The 25,554-nt window shown below is 37.8% G+C and overlaps 1 protein-coding gene across 2 annotated transcripts in view; it reads left to right on the top strand.

Annotated features, from left to right (window-relative positions):
- Window positions 1–25,554, top strand: part of usp (ultraspiracle) — a 589,909-nt gene that overhangs the window by 507,599 nt on the left and 56,756 nt on the right. For both annotated transcript variants that reach the window (XM_067145771.2, XM_067145770.2), the window contains exons 4-5: window positions 10,620–10,785; window positions 14,950–15,090. In XM_067145771.2, coding sequence (XP_067001872.1) covers window positions 10,620–10,785; window positions 14,950–15,090 — 307 coding nt within the window. The remainder of the gene's footprint in view (window positions 1–10,619; window positions 10,786–14,949; window positions 15,091–25,554) is intronic.

The following is a 25,554-nucleotide window of genomic DNA, read 5'->3' as shown; positions in this document are numbered from 1 at the left end:
GTAAACACTCCACTTCTGGTAATGGGCTCAAAACATAATATGCTCCAGTCCTGGGAGTCATTTTGTTAAAGATGACTGAACATAATTGGCTAAAAATGCTCTAATGAGGTTACATAATGCTAGAATAACTGTATTGAAGTTATTGTCATTCATTGTTAAATATCTCAATATGTAATGCACACTTAACAACACTAAGTCATCCACACTCAAAAACAGTGAGTGAAGAAACTTTCTTTTTTCTTTTAAAACATCATTAAAGCAAGTATACCTAAGGAAGACATCGGAAGGGTAGAAGAAGAATGGGCCTATTTTAAAACAGTCAAAGTGGAGTCTGCAGAAAAGACATGTGGAAGAGTATCAGGAAGGAAGAAATATCAAGAAACAATTAAGGCCACGGCTGCTTCCTTCCCACTCCTAGGCCTTTCCTATCCCATCAGCACCATAAGACCAATCTGTATCGGTGCGACGTAAAGCCACCAGCAAAAAAAAAAAATCAAGAAACACCCTGGTGGAATGACAGGGTAAAAGATATGGTTAAACAGAAGAAACAAGCTTGGAAAAGATGGCTGAGAAACAGAACAACAGAATGCAAAACAGAATACAGGCACTGCAAGAAGGAGCGCTCCAAGGTGGTTCAAGAAGAGAAAAAGAAATGCTGGCAAAAATTCACTGAATCTCTGCGAGAAGATACAACCGGAAGCAAAAAGATCTTATTCCAGTGGGTAAAAAAGAAGAAAAACCCAGGTGAAGGTGCTAACTTAATTAAAAATGAACAGGAGGAATTGATAACACAGAAGCAGGATATATTGCAGAGCTGGGAAAAATACTTTGAACAGTTTTACTATGTGCAAAATACCTCAGTACAAGAAGAAGTTAAAGAACCAGATTTAGTGCAGATGGAAGATAAGGAAAACGAGGCAAGGCACCTGGAATTGACAAAGTCACTATAGAAATGATAATAGCAGCAGGAGCAGTTGGTCTACATTAGTCATGAATTTGCCCTGAATGAGGCACTTTAAGTGATATGGTTCTCTCATCCTATGGAGAGAAAAGACTGTTCCAAAAGGGTGGATGAAAGGGGTCTTTATACCAATTTTCAAGAAAGGAGACAGGAAGCAATGTAAAAATTACAAAGGAGTCACACTGATACTTCATACAGCTAAGATCCTTGAAAGAATCTTGGATAAACGAATAAGAGACAGAGTAGAGGGAAAATTGGCAGAACACCAGTATGGATTCAGAAGAGGCAGGTCCACATTTGACCCAATATTTACATTGCATCAAATGATGGAAAGGTATTGGAAATATCGAAAGGACATTGTAGTAACGTTTATAGATATTGAAAAGTCATATGACAGTGCCCCAAGGAATTTGGTATGGAAAACATTGACAGAGGCACAGATTGGGATTGAATCAATGCAGATGGTAATAGCATTGTATCAAAATTGCGAAAGCTGTATAGAACCAAAGTGGGTCAAACTGAATGGTTCTGAGTTGAGACAGGCTTAGGACGGGGAAGTGTATTGTCTCTCTTACTCTTCATTATCATCATGGATAGAATTCTACATAATATCAAGGAGAAGATGATGGGCGAGCAGGTAAAGTCTATGCTCTTTGCTGATGACATTGTAGTTTGGGGAGATAATGAAGAGGAAGTACAGACAGATGATGGGCGAGCAGGTAAAGTCTATGCTCTTTGCTGATGACATTGTAGTTTGGGGAGATAATGAAGAGGAAGTACAGACACAAGTTGATTTAAGGAATGAGGAGAGAAGAAATTTTGGAATGAAGATTAGTACTGAAAAAAGAAAGACTTTGATCATGATGAAAGGTAACAGAAAATCCAGGGGAGTGATAAAAATAGGAAATGAACCGCTTGAAGTAGTGGAAAACTTTAAATATTTGGGCAGTATGATGTCACAAAGATGATAATTTGGATGGAGAAATTGATTTAAGAATACAGCAGTCTGCAAGTTTCTACCAGTGTGTGAGAGACATTGTATGGAACAAAGATGTGCAAATGAAGTGCAAGAAGGTTTTAATACTCGTCCTATTACAAACCAATACTGACCTATGCTTCAGCAGCCTGGACGTTGACTAAGCGGAACTAGAAAGATACCAGCATGTGAAATGAGGTTCTTGAGGAGCGTACAGGGAAAGACAAGACGAAATAGAATACTAAATGAGGACATAAGGAGAAGCGTGGGAGTGTGTAAACTTCAAGAAGAGATTGATATAGCAAAGCTAATATAACTGACAAAACTGAGGTAACACAAAGCAAGAAACAATTGCAGACAGCTTTCCTTACACAGCATTTTTGAAAAGTGACTAGGAAGCTACAATGCAGGAAGAGAAATTAGTCATAAGTGATTTTGAAGAACAGGTGGAATGTCTTGAGCTTATGTCTTGCAAAGTTGATTTAGTGATGCATAATTGCAGATGAGGATGTTATTATGATAAAGCACATACAGATCACATTATTTTACAATAGAATAGAGTTTTCAGACATTCCATAAAGTACAGGAAATCCTATTGTCTCGAAAGAAGTCTTCTCGGTGACTTTTTGGTCCATATTTCACAGGTTGAGACTGAAAGATAAAACAAATGAGTTACAACATTCATTACTGTATCGTGCTTGTACAAATGTTAAAGTAAATGACATTTTACCAAGAAAATAATAATAATAATAATAATAATAATAATAATAATAATAATTAGTAGTAGTAGTAGTAGTAGTAGTAGTAGTAGTAGTAGTAGTTGTTGTTGTTTTGCAGTGTCTTTACCCATTTTGCATTTCTCATAACAATTACCATACCATGGATATCGAACCTCTGTTGGAGGTTCCATGTCCAGTAAAATCTCTTCTACTCTCATCCACGTTTCTCCTGTATAATCCACCTGTATCAGGTTATATTCGTAATTTTGGAAGATGTGACCAGAACACATTGCTGTCCTGCATTTTTCAAGCACTACAAAGTATCTTTGTTATTATTTATTTTCTCCTTAGCTGAACGGTCAGCATCGAGGCCTTCAGTTGATACAGTCTCGGGTTGGATTTCTGCCCTGATCGGGGATTTTAGTCATGCTGGGTTAATTTCTCTGACTTGGGGCCTGGTGTTTTGTGTTTGTCCCAATATACACTTCTTCATATACACCCAATGTACCACACTACTAACCACGACAGAAATGCACAATAGTAAATACATTCATGCAGAGAACCTAGAGAATTCCAAAATCAACAGCTCGCATTTAAAACTTAGAGTGCTTGAAACAATAACTGAAAATATAAAATTGTGAAATCCCTATTGCAGTTGAAGGTGATGGACAATTGATTATCAGCTTAGATAAGTACAGAAACATTTCTGTAAGTTAATAAGTGACGGTTGAAGACTACTACAATCATTATTTGTTATTACTTGTTCATAATATCACTCTATTTTACGCAACGTGAACAATATTGTACATATATGCGTATGATTTCAAGTGATTTGATAAAATCTGAGGATGTTCTTGTAGTTCAAAACATGTCATTCTTTGTATAATAGTATTTTTGGGTGTTTTCTTTTACACAGGTGTGTTATAGTGTTATGTGTGTTATAATTAGTGATTTCGATACACTGAAAAGCTTTAAAGTTACATTAACTAAGTCAACACTGGAAAATATTGCTTCCTTCTTAACAAATTGTGAGTGAAAATGCTCTATTTGTTTACTCATATTGATTTCTATAGACCAAATTTAGAAGTTGTAAGTGTATTCGGGAGATAGTAGGTTCGAACCCCACTGTTGGCAGCCCTGAAAATGGTTTTCCGTGGTTTCCCATTTTGTCACACCAGGCAAATGCTGGGGCTGTACCTTAATTAAGGCCACGGCCGCTTCCTCCCCACTCCTAGCTCTTTCCTGTCCCATCGTCGCCATAAGACCTATCTGTGTTGGTGTGACGTAAAGCACCTAGCAAAAAAGGAAGTTGGAAGCGAGGAACCTGGTGAACACTTTCATTTGGACCTTCAGTATATAGGGGGAAAGAAAAGAAGGGTATCAGGGATATTGGGACTGTGTTATGATGGGAGACTATGTGTGGGGTATATTGAGTGCAGAGGGATCAAAAGAACATTAGGAGAAAAGCTGTTCTGTTATACATTTATGAATGAAAGTAATGTACGTTTGATTTTTCTATGGGACTCCAGTTGTCTGATATAAGCATGTAATATTAGTAGCTTTTAAGAACATTGAAAAATTCGTGATCATATCAAAAGTATTGACATTGGAGAAAAACTACAACTATAATCATAATCAGCATCACCAAATTAAGCAGTAAATACTAAAAAAAAAAAAAGTAGAATGAACAAAAACTTTCTTACGTTTTGTTACATAGTGTAATTTATAGCCCAAGTTTCAGTTCTTCTTTCTCTCATGTGATGTATGTAAAGAAACCTATTTTTTGATTGTTTCCTCTTGATCTACAATAGAAATTAAATATGGGACAAAAATTGAAAGTTTATGAATATAATAATAATAATAATAATAATAATAATAATAATAATAATAATAATAATAATAATAATAATAATAATAATTATTCTGGCAGATTACTTCAAGAATTTACTTAATTGCTCTAAACCGCAAAGCGCCATTGAGACCAAGGAACCCTTACTCAGGTACCCAGATTCCAGACCACCCGACAGAGATGAAATCAAGCGCCACATTGCCCGTCTCAAAAATAACAAAGCGCTGGGTGAAGACTCAGTAGTAGCAGAACTATGGAAATATGCCCCAGAGGAATCACTTGATATCTTGCAAAAGCAAATAGAATTTGGAACAAGGAGACCCTACCCGAAGATTGGAAAATAGCTTTGATCCATCCATTACACAAAAAAGGCAGCATGAAGAACATCAACAACTACAGAGGAATATCTTTGCTACCCTTGACTTACAAAATTCTATCACTTGCCATCCTGGAGCGTTTGGAAGCACAAGTCGAACATCAAATAGGTGAATACCAAGGAGGGTTCAGAAAAGGTCGCTCAACAGCTGAACAGATCCAAAATCTGAAAACAATCATCAGATATTGTACACTAAGGTCCAAGCAGTATGTGTCTGTCTTTGTGGACTTTAAGAAAGCGTACGACTCCATTGACCGGGAAGTCCTGCTAAACATCTTAAATGAATTTGGAGTTGATTTGAAACTGCTGACATTAATTGGAGCCACCCTGACCGGTACAAAATCCAAGGTGAAGTTCCACGGATGTCTCTCGCATTCCTTTGACATCAAAACAGGAGTCCGACAAGGTGATGGGCTATCCCCGATACTCTTCAACTGTGTTCTTGAAAAGATCATCAGAACCTGGCGGGTGAGATTACAGGAAATCAACTGCAGTCCATTGAGAATAGGAACCAAATCCAAGGGGATCGCAACAGACTGCTTAGCATTTGCCGATGATATTGCTGTTCTCTCAAACGACATAGAAACCGCTAGAGCTCAAGTTGAAATTTTAAAGGAAATTGCCGAACAAACTGGTTTGCAGATATCGTTTGAGAAAACAGAAGTAATGGCTAACATCAAAGAGGCTCCACCAAAACTCCATACAAAATACGGGGACATCACCCGAGTAGACAAATTCAAATACCTGGGTGAGATCATCATGAAAAATGGACTGGACAAAGAAGCACTTCAGGAGCGAGTACGCAAACTGGAAATAGCCTACCAAACATCCTGCACAATCTCCAACAAAAAATGCCTTTCCCAAAACACCAAGGTACGTCACTATGAAACAGTTCTGAAGCCAGTAGTTCTATATGCAGCCGAAACCCTGTCTCTAAATGCCAACAAAGGACTCCTTGAAGAACTGGAGAAAAGAGAACGCAAGATTGTGAGAGGAATCTTGGGATCAAAGTACAAAAATGGAATCCATCATAAGAGATCCAACAAGGAAGTCTACAGCAAAATAGAGAAAATTACAGACACAATCAGAAAACGACAGGCACGATTTTACGGTCATCTGAAAAGAATGGACGTAAGAAAGTTAACTAAAGAAATCTTTCACTTTTTTGATTCAAACCACAATTCCCTGGTTTAGAAATACCAAAGAAGACCTGTAAATGCTACATATCTCAGCTGAAGACGCCCTTAACAGAGATCTCTTCCGCAAGAAAATATTGACAAACGGGCTAAACCGAGACGAGCAACCGAAGAGAAGACACGGTGCCCCTTGGACAGAGGAGCGTAAGCAGGCCCACTCACAAAGAATGAGGGAAATTTGGGCTCTAAAGAAGGCCAAGTTTAGTGTCAAATGCAACAAGACTTAACGTGGTCCTTGATGGCCCCAGCGAATTATATGTATATATAATAATAATAATAATAATAATAATAATAATAATAATAATAATATAGTTGCCTTTAACCACTACTGTTTAATTGTATCCTGGAAAAGGTCATCAGAGATTGTAGATCAAGAATGATCGAAAGGGAACAACAGAATGGGATAAAGATAGGACGTGGAAGGGTGCGATCATATTTGTCTGCGTAGCTTACGTGGATAATGTAGTACACAAGAACCTCCTTTTTCTGGATCAAGTTGGACCGGAATTGATCCGGATTAGTACAATTTACTAACTTCATTGTGTAGATCCATATTGATACAGTTAAAACTATGAAACAATATTTCTTAATTTTTTGTTGATCTGGTTTATCGAAAATCTGGATAATCTGGAAAAAACTAAAAAACAAAACAAAATACAGTACATGTTATATAATCTATTAACATAAGTTATACAGTTATACCTTTTTCAGTTGTACAAAAAAATATAAGAACACTTTTCTTACTTTTACAAATTTTATGCACTAAAATAATGTGGGAGTTTTTTCTGTTTTACATTTGTATAGCATTTGCGCACAGCACTATCATGATGTTTACAGCCCAGATTCATCAGTGTTATATATCTGATCTGGCATTAAGTTATTGGAGCAAATTATGTCCTGAAATTCCTTTATGAAACTGTCAACAGCGACTTTATCCCCTGAAAAACTTTCACCAGTCATTGAAAGCTGGCGTATGCCACGACAGGATTTCCACGTCGTGGAAGGGAAAGCTGTGAAGTTACGATCTCCATTTGCTAGCTTGCTGTTTAAACTAAGCACCTTTTCCTGTAAAATCGGCCCTGAAATCAGAACACCATGCTCACTTTTTTCACTAAAACACACAAATAATGCGTCATCTACAGATTCATTTCTAGCTTTCTTTACTATGGCACAATTCTCTAAACTATCTTTCATCATTATTTTAAAGCAGAAGTCTTCAATTTCTTTTTGGTGTTTCTTCCAATCAGACACAGTTGGAAGTCCCTATGCCATAGTCTACAGCAATATTTTTCAAAAGTTTGTCCAGCGTGTTTAATGCTTCTAACTTTTTGTCCATGGAAACAGCCACTTTCTTCCATTTTGTAGCCATTTCACGCTCACTCAAACAATACAATACTGCACAGAAAAATACTGTACTGTACAACATGATGTTAACCTTCAGCTACTGATGTGATCTCTCACAGACTACTGGATATGATGACTCATTCCCTTCCATCGTCTTAAGTAATCACACAGCGAGTCATTATTGACCAGCAATGTGAACCCGAGATAACAACGTCTGTAGTAGCGGATGAGTGTCATAGACTTCATGTCGGCATGACCATCAGTAAAAAAGTGATTGATGAAGTGACTAAGCAGTGTTTACCGAGCGGCATAGCTCAGCGTGCTGAGGCACGTTAGTAGTGCGTTGCATTCAGAAGAGTGTGAGTTCGAATCCCACCTCGGCCAACCTGGGAATGGTTTTTCACAGTTTCCCATTTTCAATTCCAGGCGAATGCCGGGAAAGTGGCTGAATTACTTCCAATTCCTGTCCTTAACTATCCTTGGCGGAAAAGACATTCAAGAAGAGTTGACCCCGTAAGAGAAATACTGTACAAGTAAAAATACATTTTTATTATTTTCGATCCAGATAAACCGGAGATCCGGATTAATGAGGGTCGGATGAACGAGGTTCTTGTGTACTTCTAACTGACAATCTACACTCAGCCACAAAACAAGTAGAGGAATTACAAAATGTGTCCTTCAAAACTGGTTTAGAATATATTTTTTTAACTGTGTATATGGACTCAGAGAAAACAGATCTCATAGACAGAATCAAAACCAAATTTGGGAAAATCCACCCTGTTCAGAAATTCCAGTACCTGGGAGAAAAATTCTCACCCCAAATGGAAATGAGAAAGAAGCTATAAACTGAAGGGTGGGAAAGATGGAAATGGCTTTCAGACAATGTCATGAATCTTATATAAATCCAAGTCCATATCCATCCAAGCAAAATTAAAACATTATTGTATGGTGGTCAGAGCACATTGTCTATATGCAGCAGAAACCATAACAAGGGTGACAGACCCAGTCATTGATAAAAGGGAAAGGAGATTCCTTAGGAAAATCTTAGGTCGAAAGAAGTCACTAGATTCATAACCCATGTTCCGATTGAGACCAAATTGAGAACTTAATGAAAAAGTTGAGAAGATAACAGTTACAACATTTTATGGGCACATTAAGAGGATGAATCCAAAGAGACTAGCACACAGGATACTTAGTCTACAAGAACAGTGGAATGCACAACCTGTCTGGCTTAAGAAGGTTCACTAGGACTTGGAAGAAGTGGGAATCCATAAGAGAGATATACAGGAAAGAACAGCCTCTAGGATGGTCCTCTAGGATGAAAATGAGGGATGCACGGAGAAACTCGTCAAGTCATGCAACGCGACAAAGGAGAAGTCAAAGACTTAAGAACATCTGGAAGAAGTGCAAAGAAAAGGGAGTAAGTTTGAGAGAAATAAAGTTGGTGCCAAGTGGAAATTCTGCCTTTAACATCTGCTGTGTTCTTTGCATTCCAGTCTGACACTAAGTCTACTACTACACTTGTATTTTTCTATTAGCATGTGTTATGAGACAAATCTTCCTTACTGAACTGTTTTGTTAGTTGATGGTAGATACCACCATGATACAGTACATCACAGCAGATCTTACAGTATAACAAATTTTGTATTAGAGAGATAATTTTAAATTTTAAATCTGAATCAGGAAACAAATTTTAAATTGTCTCCTTAAAAATACAAACAAAACTTCGTTGTATGTGCTACTGTGTTAATACAATGCTTGTACCTTGACCATGGCAACAATTAGGTGATGTCCTTGAAATTTTCATAATAAGTACCAAGGCAAGCAGCACATTCAACAGACTTAGCCAGCCATAGTTCCTCCTGGCCCACGCTTTGTTGCCACATGATTACCTATGTATGACACGGTGAAGTGCATGCACTCCGCAAATCTTGACGTTCATCTTGACACAGTATTTCAACACAATTACTAACTAACGATTTCTACCTTTTTGATTTATTATATATATTAAACAAATGTTGCTCTGAGTTGCTGAAAACAGAGAGAAAGAACTTTATTTGAATGGAAAATACAGAGATGAAAGAAGGCACAAGTGAAGGATGTTTAAAAAGAATTGATCTATGTTTCATTTATGCAGGTAACTTAGTAAGAATATCTACCACTGAGCGAGTTGACCGTGCGGTTAGGGGCACATAGCTGTGAGCTTGCATTCGGGAGATAGTGGGTTCAAATCCCACTGTCAGCAGCCCTGAACATGGTTTTCTGTGGTTTCCCCATTTTCATACCAGGCAAATGCTAGGGCTGTACCTTAAATTAAGTCCACAGCCGCTTCCTTCCAACTCCTAGCCCTTTCCTATCCCGTTGTCACCATAAGACCTGTCTGTCTTGGTGCGACGTAAAGTCAATTTTTAGAATATCTACCACACTGCTTAAACAAACAAACAAACAAACAAACAGACAGACAGACAAATGAATTGCATTCCAGTCCCCTATCACAATAGATTTCCATATTGTTTCACATGTTGTTTTAAATCTTATGTCTCTTTGTAAATTCCTTCAATTTCTTCATCATCTGCTGAACTGTTAAGCAAGTAGATCTGTACTGTTGTAGTTGGCATTGGCTTGCGTCCCATCTTAATGACGGCGATCCACTCAATATGTTGATTACAATAACTTATCCATGACCCTGTTTTCTTATTCATTGTGAAACCAACCCCTACTTCTTCCCTACTAACATGTAACATTAGTCTATCCATTTCCCTATTCATTTCAGCCATTGTGTTGATGCTACCTTCTTCCTATGCTGACCTGTCATTGTGTTGATCCTATTCTATGTTTATCATAAACAGCTGGCATTAAGGCCAATTCTATATCTTACATAAGAAGATCTAATATTTGGTTTAATCTGACAGGTAAATGAAGTGGTTTAACTTATTGTGAAGAATTGAATTCAGAAGGGTCTTACAGAACTGCTTATCTGAAGCCATATTGCTTTGTCATTGTACTTTGTTTTTTATGAGAACTATTGACATTTTGTATAAAAGGTACTGTTTGGACATTACTTGTATTCAAAATTTCATGGCTCAGTGACTTTCTTGCCATTAAACTAGCTGATAATGAAATGGAATTACAATCCCTGCTTCTTTCCTTTGTTTATAACTGTTAACTATTAACAGCAATTCTCTTTACTTTTTCCAGCTGTGAAGGTTGCAAAGGCTTCTTCAAAAGGACAGTCAGAAAAGACCTTTCATATGCTTGTCGTGAGGAAAAAAATTGTATCATAGACAAACGCCAGCGTAATAGATGTCAGTACTGTCGATACCAGAAATGTCTCGCCATGGGAATGAAGAGAGAAGCAGTCCAGGTAAAATATTGACAAAAGAAAATCAAAACAGTGTTTGTTGTTGGTTAATGTGGCTCAGCAGTTCAAAAATATTTGAGACCATTAGCATATGTTGATATATTTTGCATTTGTTTTTGTTCTAATTTTATATAATTTTTGTCATAATTAAATCAAACTTTTCTTTTAGTATATTACTTTTGTTGTCTAGTGCTGATATGTTCCTCCGCTAGTGGCTAAGAAGATAATTTGCTGGCCTTCTAAGCCTATAAGTATAAATCTGGTTTAAGACCAGTTGCCTTTAAAGAGTTCTTTGATGTTGACCTCCTTTATACTAGTGCTGATAACTATGATAATGTACTGCATTATACTGACTTCACTAATGACAAATTATCTTGAAGGGCAGGGGGTGGACAACCATTTCATTTATTTATTCGGTACAGATTTGTTGATTGGTTGAATTTTTTAACAGTTTCTTCATCAGCTGTCATACAGAGCTTTTCTTAAGAGCTGTTTTAGGAAACTGGGGAGCGATGTATTTTTGTTGTTTTCCTCATTGAGCCAGATGATGCTATTTTTCAAGCCAAAAAGTAACTAACTTGTTCTAGTCCATACCAAGAAAAAAAAGTCAGGCTGAGTAGCTCAGACGGTAGAGCACTGGCCTTCTGAGCCCAACTTGGCAGGTTCAATCCTAGCTTAATCTGGTGGTATTTGAAGGTATTCAGATAAGTCAGCCTCATGTCAGTAGATTTACTGGAATGTAAAAGAACTCTTGTGGGTCAAAATTCCGGCACATCGGCATCTCTGAAAATTGTAAAAGTAGTTAGTGGGACGTGAAAGCATTAACATTGTTATTAAAACAAAAATTACCACCACCACCACCACCACCACCAAACACTGTGGTATATACCAGCAGAGGTCTGGGCAGTGTGTCCCATAAGAAGTGAAAATATTCAATAAAAACAAATACACATTGGCTCGTTGAATAGTAAAGCAATATTTTACAACTCATTTTTGTAGTTGCTGTTTGTATGGAACAGGATATCAAGGAGAATAATACAAAAATCTGGCAACATTAATAGTGAACATCATGTGTGAAGTGTAGACTATATCACAAGAACATGATCATACTTTCATTTAATTAGACATCATTGTCTCTAAAGTTATCTTCATGGTCATATTCCTTTAACAAGCAGCAAAATCTGTTTCTTCCCAGTGGCTCATTCCTTTTTCTTCTTGTTTTTGTATAATATAATGTAAGATTGGAAGTCTAGCTGCAGTCAGGTCGACCAAAAAATAATAATTCTAAAGTTATATGTAATTGCTGTGGCTCCTCATAATTTGTGTAAACAATAAATGTCACTTAGGGAAAGTTTGAGTTTCCTGCTACTATATTTTATAAGGTGAATTTGAACTCTAGGGACCAACTTCAGGAGGACAAAAAAACAACCTAAAAATGTCAGATATACATATTTTCAGAAATGTATAGAGTGTTCGCTATAGATGACCATTACATTACACAACACTATACCATTTTTCTGACAGCTTAGACTATATTTTCAAAGTTTTCCACATGGCCCTCATTGTAAGGGTCGATGCATCACATTGTAGACTGAAGCACCTGTTGTAATATTCTGGCCAGTAAATGAACAATGTCACAGATTGCATGGATACATTGTTAAAGTATCTGCACATCACGAACTGGATCAGCAAACATGATGATTTTCATGTAGCCCCAAACGTAAATGTCAGAGTTGTTTAAGTCTGGTGACCAGGCGGGCCTTGCTGTAGGACCTCCTTATGTAATCCATCTGCTGGGGAAGATGTTATAGAGAGGTTGACAAATGTTAAAGCGGACCCTACACTGTCAATAAAACTATCAGTACCGACAAATACTGACAATAATACTGATCATGTGTGGACTGGAATGATGGAATGAAGGCCAGTATTGAAGCAGATTCGGATTTCCTGATCTGCGAGAATTAGTACTGCAGAGTAGTGGGTATATTGAAGTTTATACTGACCACGTGAGAGTGCTTATAATTTCTGTTGGTATAATGGAGCAGCGATGGACAACGCATGTGTTTCTCAAGGCCAAGTAAGGGTGTTTGTGAAACTGTCGGGTGATCACGAGTTATTACAACAGTTTATCAAACTGTACGAAATGCTGCCAGAATCGTGGGAGGTTTCCAGTCCAGAATATATGAACAAAATAAATGGAATAAGGCGCTTGATAAACTGTTAGTTGTATACTCCAAGTCGAAAGCAAAGACGTGAGAAGAAAAACCTTGCATTCAAATTTCTGTAATTAATTTTTTAAAAGTATTTGAGTCAAAACGCTCAGGGATTGGGGCAGAAGATATACAGTATACAAATTGTCATCGTGAATGTTTTTTGCGCAATTTAGTTCTTGAATAAAGCAGAAGTTCCTGTTGTGCTCAACACTCCCATAAACGTAAATGTGTTCACACTTTTCACTTCATTTAAGCCTACCGGGGAATAAACAGACTAGATTATATAATAAAACATAGCCCCAATGTTATAAAACTTCTGTTCTTTATAATAAACAAGTTTTGTTAATTAGTAATGAGTTTTTATAATGAATGTCTTAACTTCATGTACTCTTGCAGAATATAACAAAATACTTCACATGTTTCCACTGGTGACATTATGGTGTAGCGGAAGACTTTAAATCTTCGAAATTTCTTCCAGTTGCTGCAAGATGCCTCAGTGTCACTGTTAATCTCTCTGCCACAGGTCCGCATGTGTGTATTCTGCCTTTTTAGATGCTTGCTTGTCGTTTTAAGGGGCCTAACATCGAAGGTCATCGGCCCTGCCTTTTTAAGAAAGGCTCTACCATTCCAAGTAATTTCTCAAACGTACCTTCACTCATTCGGAGGTAGTTTTGATAATCTTCTGCTTCAGTATATTGTATTTCCCTCAACAACTTCATATGAGAATACTCGGCTATTTTTTAAGCCATCTTTAACCCATTGTTTAAGTTTAACACTGTGTTTCATGCAGAGTGCTAATATGATAGCTACACATGCCCGCCTTTTACAATCCATTTTGATGGAATACCATAATGATCAACACGTGCACAAGTACTGACCAAAATATTGACAGTAATAGTGATCATGTAAGGTCTCTACACTACTGATGTGTAATGCCAGTATTATTGACTCCGTATTACTGATCAGTATTATTGACCATGTATGGTCCGCTTAAGACTGAAGTGAAATTGAGCTCTGTTATGCGTCAGCCAGTGGCACATTTTTAAGCAGAAGCAAAGTTTCCTACGGGAATTGCTGATATACCATTGAGGTGCTGTGTAAGAACAACTCGTCCGATCAGGTGGCTACCAAATAATCCCAGCCAAAGTCGGTGATAAACCTTTACTGGTGACGAACGTTCGTTCAGTGGGGATTTGGATTCTGCGTAGCAGTCAGGTGACCACTGTGTAGGTTGATGATACTGCCCATACCAATACTTTATCTGTGAAGAAAATTGATGACAGAAATCTTATAATGGAAGTGGACTGTTGCAAAAACGAGCAACAAAACCTTTCCCTTGGAAGAAAATCCACTCGTGATAGTCCCTGTACATGTTACATGTCATTAGGGATTTTAGCAGTTCTCATACAGGATACTCAGTGTTGTTGCTTGGCTTACATCACACTGGCGGATCACTTGCTTGGAGTTTGTATTGGGGTTATCCTCAGTGTCTTGTAGACACATTTCTTCTAGTTCAGGTGTACGAACATGATGGGTAAGTTTCCTGATAAATTATGTGGCCTCCTGACCTTGTCCACTCCTTTTTCCATACCATACTTTAATACCGTCTGTACTTGTTCCTGATATGAATAACGGGCTATTTTTCCAACACTTCTCAATATTTGTCCACTGAGGAGCAAATTTGCAGCAGTAACTAAGGTGGTGAAGATTGCTACCTATCATGGAACACATGTTCTGGATATATGTTCATATGAACTTTTTTGTTCCTTTTGCTTTGTCAGAAATCACTGCCTGAAGTTTTTCCCCATTGTTCAAATTCACCTTGTATACTGTGAGTTGAAAATTTTGCTCCCTAGAAAAACAAAGGCCAGTCACTTTGAAAGTATGCCATTGTTGGTGAGTTTTCAAGACCTTTTTGGCACTTGACTTCAAGGGCCATTGTCTTTTCCTACAGGAAGAACGCCAACGCACAAAGGAACGTGACCAGAACGAGGTGGAATCTACGAGCAGCTTACACACGGACATGCCTGTGGAGCGAATTCTAGAGGCTGAGAAACGTGTTGAATATAAGACAGAAAATCAAATGGAGTTTGAGGTGATAAGTTTTCTCAGTAATTTTCTGTTGAATCAATAATATTTTATAACAGTTTATCATGTAATTCATCCAAAAACAAATTATATCATTTTCAAATTTGAACTTTGAACAAATTTTGAATTTTAGTACTTTTAATTCAAGGTTCTGTGGTGTTTTTGTTTACTTTTTATTGTATGCTTTGAGTACTTTTGGTATTTATATATAGTAATTTCTTTGTTTCTTCCTGTCATACAAATTTTCTCGATTTTTCAAGAATTTTGTAGTCTTATTGGAGAAATTCAATGTTTAATGTTGTTGTCATTTGCTAGTTGCTTTACGTCGCACCGACACAGATAGATCTTATGGCGACGATGGGATAAGGAAGGGCTAGAAGTGGGAAGGAAGCGGCCGTGGCCTTAATTAAGGTACAGCCCCAGCATTTGCCTGGTGTGAAAATGGGAAACCACGGAAAACCATTTTCAGGGCTGCTGATAGTGGGGTTCGAACCTACTATCTCCCAAATACTGGATACTGGCCGCACTTAAGCGACTGCAGCTATCAAGCTCGGTAATGTTGTTGTCATTAAGGAGTATTGAATATTAGTGTTTTGTAATTGTGAGCAAAGAGTTATTGAAATTCATAACCAGTTGAATGTGTAATAAGAACTGTGAAAGCTATAGTACAATAGAGTGATCTGACAAAAAGTATTACTTTTATACTAGAAGTAGGAATTTCAGCCATTGCAGAGGGGGCATAGCCTAGCTACTTGTATAGTTGTTAAAGATTAGGGATTCCATTTTTGATATATCATAACAATAACCAATTGTTTTATTTGGATATAATTTTGAGTGCAGTGCATTCTAGATAATTGTACTGCTACTGAGCCCAGTATGTTGGGGCTTAGTATATAACTGGTCCCAAGGCTGCACCCAGGACATTTTTGGAGGGGATTAGGATTTGGAAGGGAGGGATCTTCGAAAACAAGAACTATAGTAATAAACATACTTTTCACTTTCAAATACATTTTACAGAAAGTAAAGTCAGAAATAGTCTTAGAGCAGTACGTTTCACAACTCAGTGGGTTAAGTAGAAACGTAAATTCATAGCTGCTTTAACACGTTTGTGCAGTGTGACACAAAGATGAATGTCGTTTGTTTAAAAATGCAGGTAACAGTATGTTTCACTTTAAGTATTAATAATGTTTAGAGGTATGGTTAATTTTTAAAAATCTTCTAGTAGCTCAATTACGTGAAAATATTTTATATGTTTATTTAAATAGATTTTTATGGTGTAAAATTTGTTAAAAACATAAAAAAGAGTCTGTCTGTCACACCAACATTAAAATTTCCATTTATGTTTTCAGTAAATTTGTTTAACAACACTGGCTGAAAAAAATATCCAAACACCAAGAAAGGGTTGTGCTAGATTAACGAACATTCGTAGGCGTGTTTATACATCTGAAAGGTGACATTGATTCAAATTTTCTGCAAATCACATTAGCATGGCGCTAGTAGCAGTCCCATGATGTTCACATCAGCTTTGCTTCAAATACGGGCTGTACTGTGCGAGAGCGTTAGTTACCTGTGAGATTGGACAGAATGACTGTGAGTGGGTCAAGAATGCCTTTACGTCAACGAAGAGGCCAGTATCAACAGCTGACTGCGGTTGAAAGAGGGCATATAATAGGGCTACGTGTTCCTTCCGCGCTATTGTAGAACGACTTGGTAGGAATGTCTCCACTGTGCATGTGTGCTGGCAGCAATGGTCACAAGAAGGTACGCTCGCAAGAAGACCGGGCTCTGGACATCCCCATGGCACCACCAAAAGGGAGGACCACCTTATTTGGCATATGGCTGTGGCACAGCAGCAATTTGAGCGGTGTTTGGCACCACAGTGACACAGTGAACTTTTCAAAATCAGTTACTTGAAAGACAGCTCTGAGCCAGACACCCTGCAGCGTTGATTCCACTTACCCCAAACCACTGCCGTCTGCAATGTCGGTGGTGTCAAGCTAAGAGCTCGTTGGAGGATGGATTGGAGGTCCGTTGTGTTTCTGATGAAAGTCGGTTCTGCCTTGGTGCCAATGATGGCCGTGTGTTGGTTAAGAGGAGGCCAGGTGAGCGCCTGCATTCCACCAGTCTGCACCGTCGACACACTGGACCTACACCAGAAGTTCTAGCCTGGGAAGCACTCTTGTTGTTATTCCACGCAACGTAACTGCAGATGTGTACATCCATCTGTTTATTTGATCTGTTGTGCTCTCATTCATGAACGGCATTCCTGCGGGTGTTTTCCAACTGGATACTGCATATCCACATGCTGCTGTTGTAACCCAGCATGCTCTACAGAGTGTCAACATGTTGCCTTGGCTTCCTTGATTCCCTGATCTGTCTCCAATTGAGCATGTACAGAACATCATTGGACGACAATTCCAGCTTCATCCACAACCGACATTAACTCCATCCCACAAGCTGACATCCAGCACCTGTAAGACACAATGCATACACGTTTACATGCCTGCATTCAACAGTCAGGCGATTACACCGATTATTAATGGTCCTCGTGTGGATATTTACCTGTAGTCTTGTACCTTTAATCAATTAAATATGTCACCTCGACAAATATATTGCCAACATTTCCATATTCTACATTCCTTATTTCATGGTGTTTGGATATTTTTTCCTGCCAGTGTATATTCATAGAGAAACATTTAAAGATGGCTCATATTTAATAGGTTAAATGCAGTTGATTATTTTGCAAATGCTTGTTTTTATAATATTTCTAATTTATTGTATTTCAAAACCTGTATATGCTGTAAAATTGTCAAGTTCACTTTTATCTTTATTTTTATCCATTATGGGGAGAATCTCATGTTGGGTCTTCTTGTTGTTGATATTCTTGACTTATGATAGCTGAGATATTCAATAAGTTTCCTTATTATGGCTAATAATTGTTGCTATACCCTTAAAATATAGTTGAAATTAAAAATATTTATTTATCACTGCTATATTAACTTATTTGCAACACTGGCAGTCATAAACAGGCCAAAATAAACCTCTCATTAAATATTCCATTAATATATCAAGTGAGAAATTGTGCCAGATATTTATATATTATCCTACCATCAGTCATAATTTAATCTTATTAATTCAATTTAACTCAATACATCAATCCACTATTTGCTTGGGAAAGAATGATTCTCTATAAGACGTTAACCCTTTAACGCCGAAATTATTTTTTTCGTCCGTTTTCACTTCAGGTCCATACTATAACATAAGTACAAAATATTAAGCTCATACTTTTCATGGTTTCGTCGTTAGGTGGCGTGTTTATATGATCACTCTAGGCGGATGTGTTAGCATTTCAGTCTGTATAGCATTTATAGTATTTATAGATTTTATGTATTGATATTGATAAATTATGAACAAAATACACTAAAATAAACTAAAGATGATTATTTATGAAGAATATACATTAATTACAATATGTACATACATAAATAAAGCAATGAAAGTCTCAAGATATTCGTAATATATTACATTCAAGTTATCTAATTCACAAAAAATACCGAATAGGAACAAACTTAAGAACTGTATGCTTCACACTGTATGAAATAGGACAAAGCATGGAACACAGAGTCCAACATTACATTTTATGCACTCGGTGCGAACAGTACTGGAGCATTCTTTTCCAGCACAGCGTCGTCGATTGCAGGGCGCTACGAGGTGCCCAATCCCGTCAAGTCGTACATCGTCAGTGACACTACTCTGCTGGATACTGTATCTTGAGGTGATGGGGCGGCCTCTTCCTACTGGCGTTATTTTGAACTTGTGTAGATATGTTTGCACAATGTGGCGACAAAATTCTAGATGTGACAAATCACATCCAGACCTCCTTAGCAGTAACCATGAATTGTAAATGGATATGTCCAGGAGCCATGTGAATAGCGACCACCACCATTTCTTTCCACGTATGCCTACTCTGTAGTACGACACATTCTGGTCCATCCTATCTGTTCCACTCATTCCACTGTTGTAAGCTCCAAACACAGCCGGCCGGTTTATACGCACTTTCCTTTTCTCTGCCTGGGAGTATCGTCTTACCTTAGAAACTGGTTCAACACCATGGCATGTTGATGCTATGGTAACCACGGAGTTATCACCCCACCGAACAATACTTATACCCTCCGAGTTCATTGCCATGTAGTATGTCCCACAAGCCTGTCTCTTCATTTCATTTGAAGGTGTGATCGTTCAGTCTTTGGGAATTCTATTCTCTCGAATGGTTCCTGTAGCGCCATATCCGCAATGTTTTAGATGAGCCAAAAGTGCCATTCCAGTAAAAGGATTATAGAAATATAGTTGAAAGGGTAAGTGTGACATATCATCCAGCATCAGTACCATTGGAGCAGCACATTTACCAAATCGTTGTTCATATTCAGTATTACCATGAGGATTCTTTCCTTGATATATGTCAAAATTTATGAGATAGCCCGAGGGAGTGTTCAAACACCAGACCTTATAACCAAAGCGGATGGGCTTTCCGCGGATGAATTGCTTGCAGCTGTGCGTTCCATAATATTCCACCATGCATTCGTCAAAATCTAAATCCTTTTCAGGCCGGAAATTTGCAAGGAATCTTTTCTTCAGCATGTTTATAAGAGATCGTAATTTCAACATTTTATCATTCATATCAGGCTGAGTATTATCCGCGCAATGAATGAAGCGACAAATTTCCAGAAAGCGGTCTCTTCTCATAGCATTTACAAGTGTATTACGTACATCATCCGCTGCTTCCCAATACGATCGTTTGCTAGGCACATTGTTGTAACCGGAAAGAATTAGCACAGCAAGAAATACTTTTAATTCCCCCCTTAGATATTTTTGGGTTGTCACAATTCTTAAACAAGGCAAACTTGCTTGATTCTTGAATCATGAACTCCATCACTTCGTTGTCAAACATTAGTTCAAAGCACTATGTAGGAGATTTGCCAGATAAGGTGGAAAAATTGGCTTCCGGGAATATGCCAACTGAATCTCGGTAGTCATCCTTACTCCACACAGGATTTATTCTTTGAAGTTTAGTTTTCTTTCTAGATGACTGATCTAAAATACCTGCTGAAATGGGATCATGGTCTGCGCCTCCTATACGATCGTTGGCAACGAGTACAATTTCTGCCTTACTTGAAAGCTGGCGACCTGTGAGGTTATCAACCAAACCACCAACATCTTCATCTCCTGAATCTTCGTCGGAGTGAATATTAGCTTCTGGAGGTTCAATAAAAATGCTGTTAACATCTCCAATTGGTTCGTCCGATTCAAGAATATCTAATACTTGGAGCGTAATGTCCCTGTAAAAAGGGAAACAAGGTTTTGTAGCTGCACATATGTTAACAAGTCGCAATTTATTTAAATGTACAATAGATGACCGTAAATCGAATAAAGTTGTTCAATGAAAATTGATGTATAACAGTAATCGTAACAGGTAGCATAACGTCCACCATCAAATACACGCACAGGGTGAATAGCTAACACAAGTGCCTAGCGTGATCATACGATCACACAATGTTTTAAGTGCCTACGGGAGTAATATTTACTGTTAAATGTAAATTAACTGCATCATAATGTGAACATAGATCACTCTGAAACTTGTTAAGCATATGAGTTGTGTAATCTAAACATAAATATATGTGAAATATCAAACTTACTTGAAGCGCACCATCATGATTCAGCTGCTGTGACAATGACACGAAACGAAAGTGCGCCGAAACAATGAGTCGATATGTATCACATAATAATATGCTCTCAAACAGTTGCCACATTCTTCTTGAATTGATCTACACAGTCAGCAATCAATTCCAGCGCTATACAAAGCAATGAGAGCAATCTAAATGAAAGAACGCAGGCCGTGATCATATGGACACGCACGGCGTTAACGGGTTAATTCTTGACATAAATCTATACATCTACACCATTAAGCATATGACGTCCAATAACTACTCATATTCTGTTACATTATGTCACAAATCGCTATTGAATCAGCTGGTCTCTGGCTATTATGTTCATCTCAACATGACCTAACCTTGCGACATTCATTTTCAATACGATCCTCTACCAACATGTATTATACGAATTCGTAACAACTTCTTTCACATAACCTCTCAACGAAATAAACATTACATCTCAACATCTCTATTAACACATAATTCGAATCCATCTCTTCTTATTAATCATTCTTCATATATAACATCTCATTACTCTTCCCTTTAATATCATATTTGTTACGATACAGCTTTCCCTCGACGATATATTTTCCATAATATACTCATATTCCAAGCAGGATCCATCTCTTCTTATTAATCAAGTCATGTCTGTTGATCTGGTTTCCTCTTAATACTTAACTATGTTCTATAATACATGTATTCTTCCCGATATCTCCCAGTTCATAGCTGACCAGACTTTCCGTGTCGATTGGTACGTTAAATCGATATACACTCATCACTAGAGCCCGGAAGTTAGGCAAAATGCCTTTTTTATCTGATGGGATATATTGAAGAATCAGATAGAGATAAATATGTTTTCATGCATTTAGGAAGTGTAGAGACAATTTTTATTTTGCCTTTTTTGCCTATTTTGGCTTCTGTTACCTATTTTAAGATTTAAAGCCTTTTATTGCCTTTTTTGATTGTTATGCAATTTTCTTTGTGCGATTTACACATTTTAAAAAGCACATCATGAATTTCCGTACATCGAGGACAAAAAAGGTTGCACAAATTAAATTACATATTGCCGTCACAAATATCTATTTAGAATATTGTCCCCTGTAAATCGTTTATTTGTTTTCAAGCATTCGAAAGCTTATTTTCTCAACCCATTCATTTAACCTCTGTAAATAGCAGAACCTTCATTAGTGAAAGGAACGCACAAACATAATGAATACCAGGAAAGAGAGAGGATGAGGGAAGTACGTCTCTTCTCCTTCCTCACTCCCCTTCTGCTGTGACAATGTGTAATTGCCTGGTATTCCTGATTTAGAAATTATAAGATAATGCAGAGGAAGGGAGGAAATCACTTCTGTCTAACAGGTCAGACATAAAAGAAGCTGTTAGTCTACTGTTGAACTTGTCAAAGGAAACTCGGGTGTTCACACTGACTTATTTATCATGCCGAAATTTTCATCGTTGCGTGGTAAATTACGTGACTATGTTCGCGAATTCGGTTTGGATATACTTTCTACTGATAGAGCTATACTCCTTTGCAAAATCTGTGAAAAATCTATTAATCTATTAATCACTTTATAACTCAACATTTCGCAACAACGAAACATAAGTCTAGGTCAAATATTGTTGGCCTTAAGATCAATTTAATATCAGCAGCAGTTACAACATCCAGCAGGCAATCTTAGTTCTCCCTGGATCTATGTAAAGCTTTTTTTTGGACTCTGGAATTCCATGCTGGAAACTGGAAAATCAATCGCTCAGATCGTTTCTGCACTAAAGAGGAAGTTCCATCAGAATCCACATGAAGAAAAACGTATTTGAATATCTCCTTTGAAGAGACTCTGCAGAGGATTCGAAGCAGAGTTGCAGAAAAGAATATCTGGATCTCCATTGATGAAACTACAGATGCAATGGGACGTCACATGGCCAACGTCATCATTGGAACTATGGAAGCAAAGCAAACTGACCTATCATCAGTATTTCTTTTGACAACAGAAGAGATGGAGAGAGCAAATGGTTCCACAGTGGCACAATTGTTCACAAATTCATTAATGTTACTCTGGTCGGATGGAATACGGCATGATGATGTCCTACTTTTTGTCAGAGATGTGGCACCTTACATGAAAAAAAAACAGCTACAGCCTTGAAAGTTCTCTTTCCTAACATGCTCCACCTCACATGTCTAGCCCATGGACTGCACAGAATTGCTGAAGAGATTTGCATCCTCACATGGATAAGTTAGTTTCGAATACCAAGAAAATCTTTCTAAAATCACCCTCCCGAATCCAGGTTTTCAAGAACGTGGCACCAGAGCTCCCTTTTCCTCCACAGCCAGTTCTCACTAGATGGGGAACCTGGATCTCAGCAGTCATATATTACAGCAACAATTTGGACAAGATACGTGAGGTACTTCATGCCATATCAGTAGATGAAGTTGCTTCAGTTCGCGAGGTAAAAGAAGTTGTTGGACCATGAAGAGCTCAGCAATGATCTGGCATTTATAACAGCACATTATAGTGTGATACCGGAAGCAATCTTGAAGTTGGAGAAAAGAGATGATTTGCTGGTATCATCTATGGCGATCTTCGAAGATGCAGTAAATCAACTCCCGCAAGCACCAGGAGAAAAAGGAAGCAGTGTTGGTGAAAAGTGTAAACGTATTCTGAGTGCTAATGTGGACATTGAAAAAATGAAGAACATTCGTGATGTTCTGAAAGGTGAAAATTCTGTGTTAACTGGCATGTGTCTTTCCGAAATAGCTTGTTTCAAATTTGCACCAATCACTTCAGTGGAAGTAGAACGTTCCTTTTCCATGATGAAAAATATTCTTTCTGACAAGTGTCTGTCTGTACTTTGAAAAAGCACCTTGTTGTTGCTTGTAACGAACGAAAGTAAGAGTAAGTACGCTAATTATATGATAAATTGATATTAAAAAAATGAATGAGTATTTAAAATACATATTTTCATTCATAATGAGTGAGATTCCTCTTTGCTTTCACTCCTAATAAATGCCTATTTTAATTACAGTACTGCCTATTTTCAGTATTTCCAGTGCCTTTTTGCCTGTCTATTTTAACCAAAAATAAATGCCTAACTTCCGGACTCTACTCATCACATATGTCAACATAACCATATCGCTTCACCTTTGAGTATATCTGCTACTTAAATTAATGATTATTTGCGGTTATATAATTAAGACCTACCACTAACATTTAGAACAGGGCCTCTCAGGGTGCATGCGCCTGGTGCATGCACTTTGCACGGTGCAAAAGACGACTTTGCTTGGTTGCCCAGAGTGCAGACTCTGCAGGCACTCCTCGATTTGGAACAATAGCGCTGTCTCTCTCTTTCCCCACGCCTGTCTTGCTCGATCCCCCGTCTCCCTCTTCCTCACTTGCTCCGTAGCGCTCCAAATCCGAGCCGAGCTTAGCCGAGTAGCCCAGAGACGAAGCGTTGGTCCGAGCCGAGGCGAATGGAACCGATGCACAGTGCACGGAACTCTTGCGCCTCGATTTGAACGCGTGAGATTTTGGGCGTTTGAGAGGCCCTGATTTAGAATTTGGCACGTAGGATTCATATAAAATAAATATATCACTAACACAGATTATTTCTATCAAACACTACAAATATTTTTACACAGGAAACTTATATCTCGTCTCTCCTCTGGGGACTGCTGGCTTATGCTTGATCGTTATGCCATCTCCATGTGGCTGGATTCCACCTCTCGAGACGTCATCTCTGGTCCTACAGCATAGTAATGCTTGACCCCATTATGGTATCCAAGGCAGTCTTCTCCCAACAGTTTAGGCGGATCTCATGATGTCACATTCGCTCGTGAAAGTAGAAAATGACATTATACTGGCAGAATATATAATTGAGTCATTCATTTTAGCCTCTCAATATATATACTGTATATATATATTACTGTCTTATGTCGAAACTGCGTCTGTATAATTATTCTAATTTGGCTTCCTTTAATAAATATATCTTTTCCTCAGGCTAATTATGGCTTCCAATTGCTACTTTAAATATTCTTCAGTGTTTTTAGATTGCTTGTAGCATGGAAATTTGCCCTTTCACATTTTCTTTCGGCAGCTCCAATATCTCTCTTCTCTAATATTTTGAATTTAAGGATCTTCGATCCTTTCTGCAACTTGACTTGTTCTGCAGTTATGTAGCTCGGAATTCTACTTAAATCTTTGTATTTAATCTGTTATTTTATTCCCCTAACGATGATAGACTGCCTCTTCTTGCTTCTGAGTTATTTTTGCATATGATCTTTTTCTTTCAGTATTAAGAATGAATTGGTTTCAGTTATTTTCTAAAACATTACTTGTTCCATCTTGAAACTCCTTTGCAAGGTCTCTATGAATCTGCGCCTTCTAGACTTGGATTACTCTGCATCTCAGTGAGAATTTATATGCATTTGTACTGCTTGAAGCTGCCGCCCGCCATTTTGTCCACTCCTTTTCCGTGCGTATGAGCGCCTCGAATGTAACGTAATGGTACAGTAGATAGAATGTGCCAGCATTGCAGTAGAGCTTGTGGTTCTAGAATTGATCTCTTCAGCCATCTGTGAACCTATAATCACCAAAATTGATATTGTCAAAAGACATTTGTTATATTTGCTTTATGTGAATGCCTACGATGATGATGATGATGATCCCCAGGAAGTCTTGCTACTCACTTCGAATATGATGTTGCCATTGATGCTTTCATGGCCCGTACTTATAGACTTGATAATGTATAGGCTTCTGGGCTTATGC

The sequence above is a fragment of the Anabrus simplex genome, chromosome 4 (genome assembly GCF_040414725.1).
Source record: "Anabrus simplex isolate iqAnaSimp1 chromosome 4, ASM4041472v1, whole genome shotgun sequence".
In the NCBI taxonomy this organism is placed as follows: Eukaryota; Metazoa; Arthropoda; class Insecta; order Orthoptera; family Tettigoniidae; genus Anabrus; species Anabrus simplex.
The sequence above is the reverse complement of the archived record's forward strand: the minus strand, read 5'-3'. Positions and strand labels throughout refer to the sequence as shown.